This window comes from Phyllostomus hastatus, unplaced genomic scaffold (assembly GCF_019186645.2).
Source record: "Phyllostomus hastatus isolate PE091 unplaced genomic scaffold, TTU_PhHast_1.1 phas_scaffold_385, whole genome shotgun sequence".
In the NCBI taxonomy this organism is placed as follows: Eukaryota; Metazoa; Chordata; class Mammalia; order Chiroptera; family Phyllostomidae; genus Phyllostomus; species Phyllostomus hastatus.
Window position 1 is genome coordinate 3,360,269 of NW_025334026.1, and position 17,330 is coordinate 3,377,598.

General features: G+C 45.8%; 1 protein-coding gene across 3 annotated transcripts in view; it reads right to left on the minus strand.

Annotated features, from left to right (window-relative positions):
• Positions 1-9,823: 9,823 nt before the first annotated feature.
• The window catches only part of PARN (poly(A)-specific ribonuclease), a 181,685-nt gene continuing 174,178 nt past the window's right edge, over positions 9,824-17,330 (minus strand). For all 3 annotated transcript variants that reach the window (XM_045819361.1, XM_045819360.1, XM_045819359.1), the window contains one exon: positions 9,824-10,846. In XM_045819361.1, the coding sequence (XP_045675317.1) occupies positions 10,794-10,846 (53 nt within the window). In that variant the 3' untranslated portion in view covers positions 9,824-10,793. The remainder of the gene's footprint in view (positions 10,847-17,330) is intronic.

The following is a 17,330-nucleotide window of genomic DNA, read 5'->3' on the forward strand; positions in this document are numbered from 1 at the left end:
CCGCAAGGCACTCAGCCACATCCTTCTGGAGGAGAGCCTAATCGGGCCCCCACCAGAGCTGGACAGAAGGCTCTGGCTAAGCTGGGTCGTCCTCGACCCAGGGAATTCCACTTCAAGCCCCAGGACCTGCCAGAGAAACCAGCCTTCAGCTGCTGGTGGAGTGATGCTCATCACTCAATGTCTGTGTAGCCTTTTCATGGGTAAGAACTTTCGTCTTTCACTGACCACCCCCACCCGACCTATAGCAGTCCCTGCAGTTGGCACCTTAACCCCCTTAATGAACCTGCCACTCTGAGGGGTTTGTTAGCAGCCGATCAGTTAGCCATAGGTCAATGGGTACTTCTCAAGGGTCTGAAAAGACTTGACTTTCTCAAGTTAAGCTAAACATTTAACATTTCTACTTTGCTGTTTGTATTAGCCTGCAAATAGTCTGTCCTAGCAAGTCTTTTCACAAACTGCAGGGCCCTTCCTCTATCCAAATATTTCCTGTAATAGTCAGGGCTTTTATGGTAGCAAGTCACAGGAATGTAACTCAAACTAAGATAAGCAAAAGGAGAGAAATGGTTTATTGATATTTACATAACTGGAAAGGAAGGGGTGGGTCTAGCACTGGGCACAAACGATTCCAGGCCCCAAACGTGCCATCCACACGCTCTCTCACATCGGGTTGTCCTTGTCTCCTGAGGCAAGTGGGTTCTCAGCGTGCACTGGAAACAGGCTGCCAGCAACCTCGGACCAGGTTCTTCCAGCACAGAGAGTCAATGCCACCTGCCCGGGAAGTGACTGGTCCATGGGGTGAGGAGGGGGAGGGGCACTCTGATTGGCTGGGCCTGGATCCCATGCCCACCTCCCGTGGCTAGGAGAGTGGGTGCTCTGAACGGCAGGCCCTACCAGAATTACATGACGGGAGAAGTTGGACTCAAAGAAATGGGTGTTTCCAGAAAAAAAGCAACCTGTTTCCAACCTGCAGTCCAACGTTGCAAATACGTGGATGAAGGCTTTCCAGCATGTGCTTGAAAAACCAAGTGCCCCACTGATCCCGGCTTATTGAAGGATCTGTCAATGCACTGTCCCTCCTGAATCTGGCATGGGGCTCCTTCCACCTCCACACCCTCTGCCCTGCTTGCCTGCCTCACAAATTCCCCTCGTTTTCCCACCTGCTTTTGTTTGCACGGGGATCCTAAATGACACCAGCTATAGAGTTCTGGGACATAACCTGCCATTCCTCTCCAACCAAGGCTGAGCTTTCTCTGTTGGCAGACAGGGAATTCCCTCTGTAGTTCTAGCAGAGGCCTCTGACAGCTGCCCTCCCACTCTCTGAAGACAGAAGAGCTGCTGGTAAGCAGGGCCTCCAGTTCCAGATGACATTTGACCTTTCATCTCCAACGGCTGAGTGGCAGCTGAGTGCAAAGCTATGGCTGGACACTGACAGCTCTTGGCCTCAAGGAGAGAAAGTGGGGGTGGCACAGACCCCACCTACCGCCTGGGGCCAGAAGAGGAAAGTGGATCTGATTTGCTGGGTAGACACTGGGTATAAGCTTATTTTTGTTTTTTTTTTCCCCCCAAACTGCTTGAGCCATAAAATAAAGTGCTCCTTTCCAAGGAGCACAACTCTTTTTTTTTTATCGATCAATTTGAGGGAGAAACATCAATATGTTAATATTTTGTTTCCTTTATTTATGCATTCACTGGTTGATTACTGTATGTGCCCCGACCGGGGATCAAACCTGCAACCTTGGTGTATAAGGACGATGCCACAACCAACCGAATTCCCTGGCCAGGGCCGAGAAGCACAACTCTCCCTCAGTGACCCTTTGCTCACGTGTGTCTCTGGTTGCAGCAACCTTAGCATGGCCAGGAAGGAGTCCGGGCCGGAAAACATGGTGGGGTTGCCCAGCCACCCAGAGAAATTGGAGGCTCAGTTGCAATGGCTCAGTTGCATCTGATGTCAGACGCTGGTGAACATCTACAGCTACTGGCCCCTGTTCCACCGTTCTGTCACTGCTGCAGAGCCAGGGCGGCGCTTCTAAGGCAGCGGAGGCCTGTGCCCAGGTGAGCACCCGAAACACACAGTCGGCAGTGGCAGAATTCTGGAGTTAGGATGGCCCTCAGGAATCTGCCCTGTCTCATCGTCTTCTTCCTCAGGCGCACCTTGACCTCTCCTCCCCCGCATTAGGCTGTCTGCCTGGTGATTTAAAGGAGGGCCTCCAGACCACCTTTTTTCGGGGTCCTGCCTTTGATCGCTGTCAAGGTCTACATTCTCTGTCTAGCCACACTCCCTCCTCCCGCACATCGCGCCCCGTTTTCTTCGTCATTCGCCCATGTGGAGGCAACGGAGAGAAGGAACACAGTGAAGGAGAGCTGTTCCTGGCTGAGAAGGAGTGGACTGCAGGTTCATGTGTTTCCAGGCATTTATTCAAAACTGTCCTTTCGCCCTATGTTTCCACTGGCCCCATCTATGACCGTAAAGTCATGGCTACACTCAAGAGTCCATTTTAGAATGTTTAGCTTTTTTCTTCTCTTTTCAGTGCTGGGGTCCAGAGGGAAGCAGAAGCGAGGGGCAGAGCCTTCTAAAGTCTCAGCTCAAGCTCTCCCTCTGCGGAGGGACATTTGCTTCCAGAATTGAGCCGTTTCTCGGCACATCAGTCTATTTTTGCAGTAGAGCTGGCTGCCCCATGCCAAGGTTCCTTACCACAAATAGAACTTCTGGAAGGGCCTGCTGGTTTCCTCCGAGCTTTTAGACACCTCTTCACATTTCATTTGGCTTCCCTTCCCCTGCCTCAAAAGGGAATACTTGGAGCCCCTTCTGTTTTGCTGTGACTGCAGGCACCTCTGGGGCTCTCCAGGGGGATGCCTTCGGAGCAGCAGGGAGCCTGGCCTGATGCTTTGGCTCCGGCCTCTGGCGCACCCTACCCGCCGCTCCCCGGAAGCTGAGCTGCAAAGCCCAGGATAGCCAGAGTGCCAGTGTGTATCCCACACTTAGGCTCAGCCCTGAGTGAGATGGTAAACCACCAGCACCATGCTCAATGTCCTTGTTCCCTAGGACCCCCAGCCCTTTCAAGTGCCTTTGGCCCCCACCTGTCATTTGAGACAGGATTTGAGAACTCATTGCATAAAGTGTCATGGGCAAGTGACGTACCACTGAGCCACTGCCCTACCAGAGGATGCCTGGAGTGAGAACACTCTAGAAGCAATCTGTACAATTGAACTGAAATAGGTGGGGGAAAATAAGAGATCACCTCATTAACCTGCCAACCAGGCAAGAGCTACCTGTGCCCAAGACCAGCTTTGGTTTGCTGGAGTCTGAGGTTAGAAGAAGCAAGGGAACACCATGTTCTTGAAGCACTTAAAACAGCTTCAGAAGATTCCAGAATAGTAGCAAGCCCAATTATTTGAAAGACTCCCACATTATGTATCTCAGCTCCTTCTCTCAGGTCTGCCACTGACTAGCTGTGTAAGCTGAGGTTGGTTCTCTAAGCTCTCCTTTCCCCTCCCGAGGGAACAAAAGGAATCATGATAATATGCCCGGCATGTAACAAACTTCTAAGTCTGGATAACAAATGTCTGCAAGAGCTAGACCCTTAACATTAGACAGTGACACTTTCCACATGGTTCCAATTACCCAAAAGATATGAACAAGCTAAGGGGTGCCGGCTCCTAATGCCAACTAGAGTTGGACATGACCTTGCCCTTGGATTTACTCCCAGCAGCCCGAGCTTTGGTTGATGGACAGGTATGTGCTTTGCTCTTGCTGTGCAGGCAGCTTTCGCAAGGCCCGTGGCCCCCGGGCCTGAGTGGGCACCAGAACATCTGCAGGGCTTGCTTCCAGACTGCTGGCCCCACCTCGGGAGTTTCTGACTCAGTAGGACAGGGGTGAGGCCCGGGATTTACATTTCTACCAAGTTCTTGGGTGATGCTACTGCCGGGAACAGGAGCTTCAAAGGCCCGGGTGTGTTTCTTCAGCACTCTGGGCCACCGTGGTCTCCTCTGTCAGTGAAATGATTCGCTGGCTCACGTGGTGGGGACTTTGGACACCACTGCTCAGGATCTGTAGTCCTTTGACAGCAGGTAAATTGGAAAGCAGTCTGGCAATACAGATGGAGAGCCTTTAACATGTTTCTGCTCCTGGGCGCTGTGAGCCCTCTTCTGGGAAGCAGTGCCGTAAGCAATAGTCTAAGGTATGGAGACAAAGCCTTAGGATAGTCTGTGGTATGCAGGACGTTGCTGCTCTGTGCGGAAGTCTCTATTCCTAGAGCTGTGGGTGGGCAGAGGGTGCAGAGGGGAACTGGCCCGACCCGGGACACAAACTCCTGAGGTAATCAGGACAGGCTCCTCCGGATGAGACTCGGGATGCAGAGGGTTCCTGCCACCCTGCGTCCCTCAGGTCCCTCAGCACATCCTCCGCTGTCACTTTGTCTCCCTTCATGTGGACACGGGACAGTACCAAGTCTCGGTTACGCATGTGCCATCGTAATCAGACATCCTGAGGTTTGAACTCCAGCTCTGCCACTGACCATGACCTCCACCGCAAGTGACAGAACTGACCTCGGCCTCCGTTTTATCAAGTGGGATACAAGTACCCACAATTCAAACGGTCACAAAGTGCTCAGAGTACACTGTGCTCTGCTCTACCTTTCCTGTTACTACTCCAGAAAAAACACACAGTGGAGTGGAGAAAAAAAATCTACTTTCAAAAAGCAAGGATTAAATACTGGAGGGTGAGTTTACAATAAAGTGGCAAGTTCTAGAGAGTCAGACTTTGTGTGTACATGGAGGAGACTCACTTTCTCCCAGTGTGAGTGAGCTGGGGACGTGGCAGTGAGCTGGGGAGGACCTCCATGAGCGCTCACTCCCCGTGGTGCTTCCCGCTCCCTCTGGGGCTCAGCCGCTCACAGTGACCCCGAGAGGAGGGTGGCAGTGCTCTCCTCTGACAGCCCAGGAAACTGAAACTGAGCGAGTGTCCTTGGATCGCACAGCTGACAGCTGAGCTCAGGCCTGGGCAATCACCGAGTCCAGGAGCTGTGCACCGCAGCATGCTGCCTCTACAGTGTGGTTTCCTCAACTCCTCTGATTAATGGAAACTCTTTCAGGAGTCTAAGTGGAAATGAGCGAATGGAAAAGGGAGACAATGAGGGCTCTGAGGCTCCGTAAGGGGGGGGCTCCTATCACACCATCCATCAGGACAGGACGCTAAGTGCTTGCCGATTCGCACACACCCTGCGGAAGATGAAGTCAGGGCAATGGAGAATTACGGGCATCGTAAAGACAAAACACCCAAAGGACCCTCCATTCCCTCCCCCACACATGCTTAGGTTCAGGCTCCAAAAGTAGGCAAAAGCCTAAGCTTCTGAGTCACAGTCATTTGTCAAGGTAACTTATAGAACAGCATTCTGAGATGGCACTTAATTTTTAGCCCGTTCAACAAAGGAAGGACAATGTGTGGGTAAAACAAAGACCTCTGAACTCCCAGATTCTGGGTATTGAAAATAAGACTGCGGGTCTACTGGACTGCAGTGCACAGAGGGGAGATGTGAAAGGCATTTATGCTCCTCGTCACCAACTGGAACATGGGAGGCAATGGCTTTGAGTCTAAGATTCTACCACCCAGGTTCCGAGAGCACCTGTGAGAGCAGCTGGATTGAGGGGTGCTGTTCCCCACTTGTCCTTGTGCTAGAGGAGGCAAGTGTCAAAAAGTCTGGCCACCGGTCCTCCCGCTGGTCTCGGCCACACGGCAAGATGTTTCCGTGGACCAGCAGCACGAGCCAGGTGTGGGTCTGCGCAGGTGTGCAATCTGCACACCCCGGCAGCTTCTTTCGCTTCGAGTTCTCTGCTTTAATATTTCCCTAAAAAAATGGCTATGACAATTCAATTTCTTCTCATATGAAATATTAAGTCCCCCCACCCCAATAAGAGGGCTCTTTTTTGTTGTCTTTCCTTTTCTGATGGGATTATCTTGTCTCAAACACCTCAGTTTTAAAAGATCTCTTCAGCTGGTGACATTTTCACCAGGCCCAGCACACCAAAATCTTGCTCAAGTTCAGGTTCACGGCATGGCTAAAAAAAGCAGGAGGCCGAGACAGAAGTGGCAAGTGGCTAAAGACAAACCAAACTGCTCTAAGCAGGGACTGGACAACTTAGGGGAGAGGGTGGCTGACAACCAGGAGAAACACAAACTGGCCTTCAGGTATTCTATTTCCCCTCCTTGACAAAACCAGGTGCACGGATTTACTCCATGAATCATTTGGGGAATAAAAGATTTCAACCGAAGTTATGAAGCTTGTCATGAGATTAAAAAAAAAAAAAAGAGGATCCCAAAAGATTGCACTATTTTTAATGCTCATTAGCTTCCCAGGTCAGGAGAGAGTAACCTGGCCTCAGCAGCAACCAAGGGTCACAGCACTTTCCTCCCCAGGTGATGAGAAGGGCTGCGACATCGGCCCAGTGGGAACTGCACATGGAGAAATCATGACACCCTCTCTGTGCGGCTCTTCGGCAATAATAACAGCACAATTTAATTTTTTTTATCTTCACCCAAGAACATTTTTTTCATTGTTTTTAGTGAGGGAGGGAGGAAGGGAGAGAAAGAAACATTGATGTGAGAGAGAAACACAGATTTGTTGCCTCCAGTACATACCCAGACCAGGAATCTTATGTACCTGGACTGGGAATTGAATCCACAACCTAGGTATGTGCCCTGGCTAAGAACTGAATCTGCAACTTTTTGGTTACGGGATGATGCTCCAACTTGGAGCCACACCTGCCAGGGCAAAACACCACATTTTACAAACACACACACACACTCTAGACCCACACTTGTTATTGGGTCAACAGATTTTTGCACCAGGCACCAAAGCAATCCAACAGGAAAGGTCTTCTCCACGAATGCTGTTGGAATAACTGCACAGTCACATGGAATGAAGGGACCTCAACTCCTGTTCTCACACCACACACAAACAAGTAACTGAAGATTAACTTAGACAGACTTAAACGCTAGAACTATAAAGTTTCTGGAAGAAACATGAAAGAGTATCTTTACGACTTGGGGGTTTCTTAGAAAGGACATAGAAAGAAAAAACTGACATCACAGGCTTCATTAAAATGAAAACTTCTGCCCGGTAGAAGACACTGTTAAGAAAACAAGTTGCTGGGGGAGTGGGTCATGAGTATTCTCACCGCAAAAGAGAAATGGTGACAAGCGATGTGATGATGGTGCTGGCTAGTGCTGTGGTGGGGGTCCTTGGGCAACGTATGGGTGTGTCAAGTCATCACATTGTCCACCCTAAACTCACACGATGTTACATGTCCATTCTATCTCAGTAAGGCTGGTATAAAAAAGAAAGAAAGAAAAAACAACAAGCCTGTCATAGACTGGAACTAAAAAACTTCAAAACAACTTTGACAAAGGACTGATATCCAGAATATATAGTGACCACCTATACCTCAATAACAGAGACGTAAACCAATAAAAAAAAAAATACAGACAAGTGAACTGAACAGGTACTTCGCAGAGGACTATATACATTGGCTAGCAAGTACATCATTAGTCACCAGGGAAGTGACTGCAATGAGAACTGCAATGAGATATACTACACACCCACCAAGATGGCCAACGACCCCAAATGCTGCTGAGGGCAGGGGCTACGGGAACTCTCACAGTGTGGATGAGAGTATAAAATGATACAACCACTTCAGGACAAGATCTGGAAGTTTCTTGCCATCCAGCAATTCTACTCCTTGGTAGTTACCCTCCAAAATGAAAGCTTTTGCTCTCAAAAGACTTGCACTAGAATGTTCATAGCAGCTTTATTCATAATAGCTGCATAGTCCCAACCTGGGAAGAGCCCCAGTGTCCATCCACTGGAGGACGAATAAACCACGGTGGGTGCACACGCTGCAACATGAAGTACGGGACTACTGATGTGTGCAGACATGGCTGAATCTCAAAACATGCTGAGTGAAGGAGGCCTCACACCAGAGAGTGACTCTATTTTCATGAACTCCTAGAAAAAGGTCAAACTAATTTGTGATAAAAATGAAAAAAGCAGACTGGTGGCTGCCTCTGGGGGTGGGAGTTGACTGGGAAGAAGCATTGGGGAGAATTCTGGGGTGATGGTAATGTTGTGTCTTGGCAGGGTGAAAATGGACAAAGGAAGCCTCATCAAAATGCAGTCGGAAAGCTGTGAAGGGAGAGCTCTCACCACTACCACTCATCACATAAGGAAAAGTCCTCTCTAACCGGACACAGCAAGCTGCCCTTGCCTGCAGCCAATGATGAGCCCTCACCACTTCCATCTCATTCTCCTCCAATAAACTCTGTTCAAAACAACCCCTCCCAAGCCCCTCCTTTCCTTTATAAAAGAATGTTCTTCTCCTTTGTTCTCCACACTTGCCTGTGGTTCACCATAATTTGCTTGTACCAAATTGAAATTCCTCTCCCATTTTTTAATAAATTCATTTGCTGTGGATAACCTTTGTTGTTTAATTTTGAAGGTTAATAGTATGAGATTTGAGCATTTCACTATAAATTTTATTCCCACTGACCTCCAAATATAAACAAATACTAAACTCTGACTGATGACAAACATGCAAAAGTATTTGGGAAGGAGAGTGCACTGATGTTTGCAACTTAGAAATGAACTGATGGATGTATAGGATGGCCAAATGGTTATATAATGGAACAAAAACAGCAACATGACAACTGTACAATCTAGGTGGCAAGTGAGTGAGTGTTCACTGAATGATTCTTTCAACTTCTCCATATGCTTGAAAATTTTCATCATAAAATGTTGGGGCGAGCCCTGACTGGTGCGGCTCAGTGGATTGAGCGCCGGCCTGTGAACCAAGGGGTCGAGGGTCTGATTCCCAGTCAGGGCACATGCCTGGGTTGTGGGCCTGGTCCCCAGTGGGGGGCGCACGAGAGGCAGCCACACACTGATGTTTCTCTCCTTCTCTTCCCCTCTCTAAAGATGAATAAATCTTAGAAAGATAAGCTGGGGGGAACCAGACAAATACAGAGCTATGAAAATGGGCAGAACTACAGTGCTCAGTCTCCACCCCAGATCCAAAAGACAAAAAAAACAAACAAAAACCCTACAAAACTCTTCCAGAAAACATCAAGGGCCCTACACGCAGGCCTGCCTCCAGATTCAGCCACCGTCTTCCAGAAACCCCTGAACCACAGCCCCATCATGATAAAATGCCCCTGGGCCTATCAAAAAGCCAAAGTACCATCCTAGGCTTTATGCCCAAAAGAGACACTAAGAAAGCCTAACAGGTATGCATGGAGGGGGAGAAGGAGCACCTGTTTAAGTCATTTGCTACAGTTGGTAAAGCAGAGGCCAGGATGTGCAAGAGGGCTTCACTGGGTATTTAATTCTGTCAAATCCCACGTGACCATGCCTATGTCGGCAGACACCACACGGGTTCCAGATCGAAAGTGTAATCTTCCAACATTATTACAATTTATTGTGCACTGTGGGTACCAGGCATTTAACATAATATCATTTAATTCTCACAGCCACCGTGTAAGGTAGGTTTATTATCCTAATTTTAGGATTGAGAAAACTGAAGCTGGAGCTGAAACAGACTCTCTGGAGGTCTGTGAGAGCTCAGATTCTTCCCACCACAGAAAAGATGCAGACCCTCCCATGAAGCCTTTACCACAGGGCTCAACTCTTGCACTGGGATGCGACTCACTGAGGCAGGAAAAACAAGGTCTGGTAACTTACAGAGCTTTTCAGAGGCGATCTTTAGAGAAATGATACCTATGTAGAGGCTGAGTATGTCATTCACTTATTAAAAAAAAAGGGGAAAAAAATCAGAATTCTATGAAAATGTCTTTAATTTTCACCTTCTGGAAATACATTTTACATTTTTATTTCCATGATACAAAAATGTAGTATCTCTAACAATGATGTATATGACACAACTCTACTGAAGTAGATCCACGAAATTCTGTCGCTGTTGTGATATGCTTAAACAAAGGGCTGGCACATGTAGCTTTAGATCATGACTTCACACATGCACGCACACACGTACACAGGCCACCTTGCTCCCAGACAGCCACACAGAGACCACACACTAACACACTGACAGGTGACCACAGTGTACATGTAAAAACAGAAATTAACGTTTTTACTTGTCCTGGAGCAAGAAACTCACATCTTAGGAAAAATAACTCTAAATAAATATTCCCCAAGGCCAAGGCATATGGTAAGCTCCTTTATCGGTAGAGATTTTCCTACTGGAAAAATAAGCTTAAAAGCTTCATATTTTCAGGCAGCTAAGGTGGGAAGCAGAGAGACATAACCGATTTCTCCACTAGGAGATGGTAACCACGTGCTGCGGCTGCCCCAGAATCTGAGCATGAGGAGATGAAACCTCTTGAAGCAGGAAGGCGTTCAAGCCTTGAACTCATGATCACAGCATCCAAGAATGTCAGCTCTTTTTGCATATTTCACAGCCAAACCACCCACCCCCGCCCCAAAATCAGGTGGATTCCTAAACACACTAATTCATGACAGGAAGGGTTCACATGAGCAAAAAATAACTGGTTAATCATGTACACCTTCACAACAGCTTTTATAATTATGCTGAGTGTCAGCAGACAGTTTACATTAAAAAGGAAAGAAGAAAACCACAGCTGCAAAAATAAAAGCTAAGTTTTTTTCAGGAGACACGCTTGTTTTCAAACCCCTCCCATAAAACACATTAAATACAGTATGGCTTCCAAACGTGCCGGCTGGGGTCTTTCTCAGCAACAGCACCCACGACGTGTTTCATTCAGGTCTCGGTTACCACGTGTCAGGAACTTCGAAGAGCTTGGCAGAGCTGTCCGAGATGCTTCCTAGTGGGAAAGGACAAAACGAGATGAGCAAGGAGAGAGCAGCACCTGGAGGGGAACGGACGGCCAGCACAGGGCCAGGGCAGCTGCACAGCTGTAACAGGAAAAAGTCCACAGACAGGTCTTGTCCATGGAGCGCAGTGTCCAGCAAACAGAGTGCACCAGAGACACATCACAGGTAGGACTGATGAAGTGCCTCCCTCCCGCCTGGGCTGCCTCTGTTTATTTTACTGGAGTTAACATGCGTGCAGACGCTTACCACATCTCCCTGTGGCACACACACACCAAATTCTTTGCTGGGCACCTGCTCTTCAGAAAGGTCCCATACAATGGTGTAAATATCCACATTTCACAGATGCAAGCAGTTCAGTGAGGCTACATGAGCACCAATGTGCAGAGCTGAGTGAAGAGGAACTGAGTCAGGAAAAGGTGTGTTCATAATGGAAACTGCAGCAGACTAGGCACTCTAGCACTGCTGGTGTCATGCCTTATTTAAGCTGTAACTGAAGAGTTGGCAGGAAAAATGGGCAGAGCCAACCCCAGCTGCTAACACTCCAAGATTTCAAAAGGAATGAGGTCTTTGATGATGCCTAGAATGAAGAGTAACTCTTAAAAAGAGATGCGATTCAGTGTCCCCAAAGAAAGAAACTGCTCAGGCAAGATTGACTCCTGTCAGTGACAGGAATGACTGAAGGTAACAGGATCTAAACACCTAAAATAACACGGGAATTTCAGCTAAAATGAGAAGTCCCATTTCTGATCACTTATTGAAATAAAATCCAGAGACACAGGATGAGCAGACTGGGCGAGGGGCACTTTGCAGATTTCACCACTGCTGACCATGCAAGTCTTGGGACCTCAATAAAGACTACAAGACTTCTCCTGGGAAGGGAAGATGGAGATGGGCCATGTGAAAGAGAGTCACACGATACAGTAATAAAAGGAATAAAGACTGAAAAGCAAAACAAAGCACAAACACTCCCCTCCCCAGAACCACTAAAAATAGCAGATGGTCCATGATAAGAATAACTAGCCTGACCTTCTCGCTCACACATTCAAGCAGTACCTGTTGGAAGGGAGGAAAATAAAGTTGATAAGAGCATTTTTATAATTCACATATCAAAGAAATAGCAGCCACTAAAGGTAAAGGCCACAAAGCCAAATATGGGGAACTAAAATAAAGTAGCCAAGAGGGGAAAAAAAGATAAATGGCTGAAAGCAACCGCACTGCCATACTTATAACCACACCTCAGGTTAGACTGAGGGGAATGTGTGTTAGTTGGAGGGGAATATATGGCACGCCACCATAAACACAGGAAGTGACTCCGTGAAGGGCAAGGGAGAAGTAACAGAAAAAGCTTTGGAGCTGGGCGCATCTGGCATGGCTATTTTGTTAGCAGGGTGCCTCTGAACAACTCTCATAGCCTCGTCTGTAAGGTGGACTGGCTACTGCTTTATGCCACATGGGACTTTTGAGATACAGCAAAGTCACTGGTACAGGGCAAGTTTTTCATGCACATTAGGTCCCTTCTCCTTATCAATAAGGTGGCCTAACATTGAACATGGTTGTTCCACAGGAAGCCTACAACCTGCACTCAAAGAAATGCCAATTTTCACTGCCTATAATATGCAGCTGCTGAGCAAGAATACTCATAGAGGAACCAGAACTTCAGGAACCCTCTACAGGACACCCAGACAAGAGGGGAGCTGGAGGTCACTGCCAGTGTTCTTTCTAGCACTTTCCACAAAGGGAACACTGAAGACTGTCCAAGCATCTGTCTCAGAGCTAGTGGATTAAGAAACAATGGTTCCCAGTGAACTCATTTTCACAGCCCTGTTTTACTACAGTGCAAAAATTATTCAGGAACATTATTTCCTTTTATTTTTTTTTTAAAAGATAGCATGTTTGTTTACTTTTAGAGAGAAGGAAAGGAAGAGAAACATCAGTGTGTGATTGTCTCTCACGTGGCCCCCACTGGGGACCTGGCCCGAAACCCAGGCATGTGCCCTGACTGGGAATTGAACCAGTGACCCTTTGGTTCGCAGCCCACACTCAATCCACTGAGCCACACCAACCCAGCCACATTTTTCCTTTTTAAAATAGATACTTAAGGACATCTATCTCTGGCTATGATGGACCCCAATCCATATCTTCCATCACATACAAAGATTAACTCACAACGGATCATACACCTAAATGTAAAACCTGAAACTATAAAATGACTAGAAGAAAACAGGAGAAAATCTTTGTAATCTTCAGTCAGACAAAGATTTCTTAAATATGACACCAAAGGCATAATGCAAGAAAAAAATTGATAAATTGGGTTCCATTAAATTTCTACTACTTGAAAAATACTGAGAGAATGAAAAGTTGGGTATTAGAATTATTGGAATGATCACTTTGTAAGTTATATAAATGTCTAATGACTACACCTGAAACTAATATAATATTGTGTCAACTTTAACTGAAAAAAAAATTTAAATGTGGAAATAAAAGAACTCTGTAAAGTACACAGAAGGTATTGAGAGAGAGAGAGAGAGAGAGAGAGAGAGAGAGAGAGAGAGAGAGAGAAGTTTGGAATATTTTGTAAAACATCCAAAAGAGCTTGTATCTAGAATATATAAAGAACTCTGAAAACTCAAGAAGAAAACAAACAATGCAGTGGGAGAAAATGGGAAAAAGAAATGAGTAGACATTTCACCAAAGGAGGGATGTGGGTGGCAAATAATCACATAAAGAGATACTTAACATCAATTAGGCATTAGGGAAAGTCAAATCAAAGCAACAATGAGACACCAGAACGTACCCATCAGAATTGCTAAAAATGTCAATGCCAATACTTGTCAATGCACAGAGTTACTGGAACCCTCCTTCCCTGCTGGTAGGAATGCAAATGGTGCAGCTACTTTGGAAAACAGTACACCAGTTTCTTATGAAGGTAAAAATACACTTGCCACATGACCCAGCAATTCCACTCCTATGTATTCACCCAAAAGAAATGAAAATTTAGTTCCTTCAAAAGCCTGTACCTAAATGTTTATAGCAACTTGATTCTTAGTAGCTGAAAACTGGTAACAATGTAAATGCCAACTGGTAAAATGGATAAATAAACAGCAATATGTCCATAATGCAAAATTAAGGTGGAATGAACCATGAATACATACAATATAAATGAATCTCAAATTCATTATACTAAATGAAAGACTCAAATGTTACCTACTGTATGATTCCACTTATATGATATCCTGAAAAAATACCATATAAAGTGATAAGAAAGTTTATCAGTGGTTGCCAGGATCTAGGGGTGGGGGTAGAAACTGACTACAAAGGAGTATGAGAGAGTCTCCTGGAATGACAGAACTGGTCTGTATCTCAATTACAGTCATTATTAAGTGAGTTGTCAAAAGACATCAAATTGTACATCTAAAAGTGATGACTTCTATTATACGTAAATTATACTTTAACAAAGCTGTCCTGCAAAAGATATTAGGAATGTTGTTTAAAAAAATCCAACAAAAGCTGCCCCGTGTTAGCTGGAGCGTTGTCCTGTGCGTGAAAACGGTTGTGGGTTCAATCCCTAGTCAGTGTGCATACGGGAGGCAACTGATAGATGTTTCTCTCTCACCTCGATGTTCTCTCTCTCTCTCAAATCAATAAAAAAAAACACATCCTTGGGTGATTAATTTTTTTTTAATTCAATGAAATTTTAATATAAAACATTATGCTGATAATTAAAACTATTTAGCCAAGAGCCCTGGCCGGGTGGCTCAGCTGGTTGGAGAGTCATCCCATACACCAAAAGGTTGCAGGTTCGATCCCCAGTCAGTGTGCATGCTGGTGGGGGAGAGGGTGGGGAGCCAACTGATGTTTCTCTCTCTCTCCCTTCCTCTCTCTCTATAACCAATAAACATTCTTGGGTGAGGATTTTTTAAAAAATTATTTGGCCGAGAGTTGTTTTTTTTTAATGGACAAAAATAGGATACTAAACTGCATAGAGCACAATGCCAACAATGTATAAAAATGACAGGCAGAGTAAAACACATTAACAGAGTTATCAAGTAACCTATTATTCTTCACTTCACAGATTTTCATAGTGAGCACATTATTTTTATTAACCAAAACAACAAAAGAAATTTAAAAGTGGTCAACACAGTAGGTGATTGCTTCTTCTTACCTTTCCACAAACTACAGCGGAGAAGAAGGAACTCTGAAAGGTAAGCCATCTCTTCCCTCAGGTGAATCCAAAACAGAATCTAAAGACTACACAGTACACTGGAAACACGCTATGGTATCATTTTCTCCAGAGTGGAAATCTGCATTCAGAAAGATCCCTCCGGGTGCCATGTGAACTTTCTAACTAGGAAAGGCTCCAAAGGGCCTGGTGCCAGGGTGGTTTCCCACAGCCAGCAGGCAGAGCTGCCCCTGGATGGCTTATGGGGGCCCCAGAGGGTTGCCAGGAGGGCAGAAATGTGCTGAGCAAACTGCCCCACAGCACAGCACAGCACACACCTTGTTTCCCACATTTAGTCTGGAAACCACATTTTAACTGAACGATTACAAAGCTGCTTGGGAGGTCACTGGGCCTTCCTAGCCAGATGGCTCAGGTGAGCGACAGCAACAACTGTAGACCTTGTTTCTGTCTCTGAGGAGACCTGTAATAGCACGAGGAGACTGCTGCTCTAAGTAGATTCTAAATTTCTATAACGATTAGTCAAGACTCCAATATAACTCACAGTTCTTGGCAAACATTTAAAGGTCTAATGTGTTGTGTTTTAAATGCAAGGGGGAGAAAGTGTCTCTATTATATGACAAGATCGTCAACAGGAACAGTCAATGTCTCTTGCTGTTCATACCTCCATGGCCGCTGTCTAGAGGGGTGCCGACGGAACCTCCAGCTACTGGACTGTCCATCAGCATTCTGAGAGTAGCCAGTCTGCTCAGTGTCAGGCTACTCCTCTTGGCCCTGCAGGTGAGGCTGGGGTTTCTCCAGGCCCTGGGGACACTATTTACTTAGTCACCGAAAACAGGTATGCTATGGAAGCCCACCTATTAAACACTGCCTGGGGAACATTTCCCAGAGACAGTTTATTCCAGCATAAATGGCATAGAAAATTGTTTTCCTTTATGTGCCAACAGAGAATTCACCTCAAATTCCTCAAATGAAAAGTAGATAGTACTACCAACCTACACTAATCACAATAAATAGAAAGGGGAACATATACATTTGCTTCTTAAAAACAGGATGGAAACAACAAAGCCTAAGAGAAAAATATTTATTACATGTATAATATGTACATAAAACAGAAGCTTTAAAGGAGAGTGGTCGCTTAGATTTTTATCACATGATTTCATCATTTGAAAGTTGAGGTTGGTTAACTGTTTCTGATCCAGAACAGCTGCCAGAAATACTCACTTTTGTACATAAAGACTCCTTTGCTTCCTCTAAACCTCACACACTGCAGAGTGTGCAATGTGCGGGCTCTGAATTGGACAGCACCCGCCCTACCCCCAGCTATATTTGACTTTGGCAGTTTGTAACTCTTTGAGCCTTGGTTTCCTATAGAAATTGAGTATGTATACCTTACTGGGTTTTTATAAGGATTAACAAGGTTACTAAGGACATTCCCAGTACAATGTCTGGTATTATTATTTAAATTTAAATGGTAATTTGGGTCATTTTGTTACCTAGAAAGGGATCTAATACTCAACTCTTCACGTACCCTAGATATTTAAATGTATTAACTAAGAAAAACGGCACTGTTTTGTGTGGAGTTTATTGAGCTTCCTCTGTCCCAGGATTGCCATGGTAGATGATTCTATGGTATTACTTTTTGCTACCTCCTCCTTGGAAAAGAGAAAATTCCCTAAAGATGAAGCACCACTTTTCATGTTTTTCATGCCTTCACTGACCGTGCTGGGCACCCAGCACACCTCTGTGAATCCCTGAGTACCTGTCAAGACACTCTCCCCAGGAGAAGAGCCCAGACTTGACACCTTAGCCTATGTCTGTGGGACAGACTGTCCATGCCATACAGAACACTCTAACGCAGTTCCAGCCAACACCCAGACTAGGCCCTCGAGGTTCCTGGAGTGTGAGAGTGGAACACAGACAGACACTTCCCAGGGCTGGCCTTTGTACTCTCAGTATTACAGGACTTTATTAAAGTAACTGGGCAGTCAAAGTTGGCTGTTTCAACAACTTCAGCATCTGATCACTTGACCTACATCCTGCTCATACTATTAGGACTCAGCACAACAAACCAGCTGAAAAGGGTCCATCATACTTCTGCCTGGGCACTGATGGAAGGTCTTACTCAGTGAGCATGCTCCAGAAGAAAGCTCAATTCTCTCAAGTTCTCTAGTTCAATTAAAAGTTGTCAAGATGTCTCTCTCTTTTTTAGCAGCACTGACAATGAAGTACAAAATCTATCATTTTTTTCTAGCTCACATCTTGTAGCAGTGACAGCTTTACTGTCAATGGGAGAG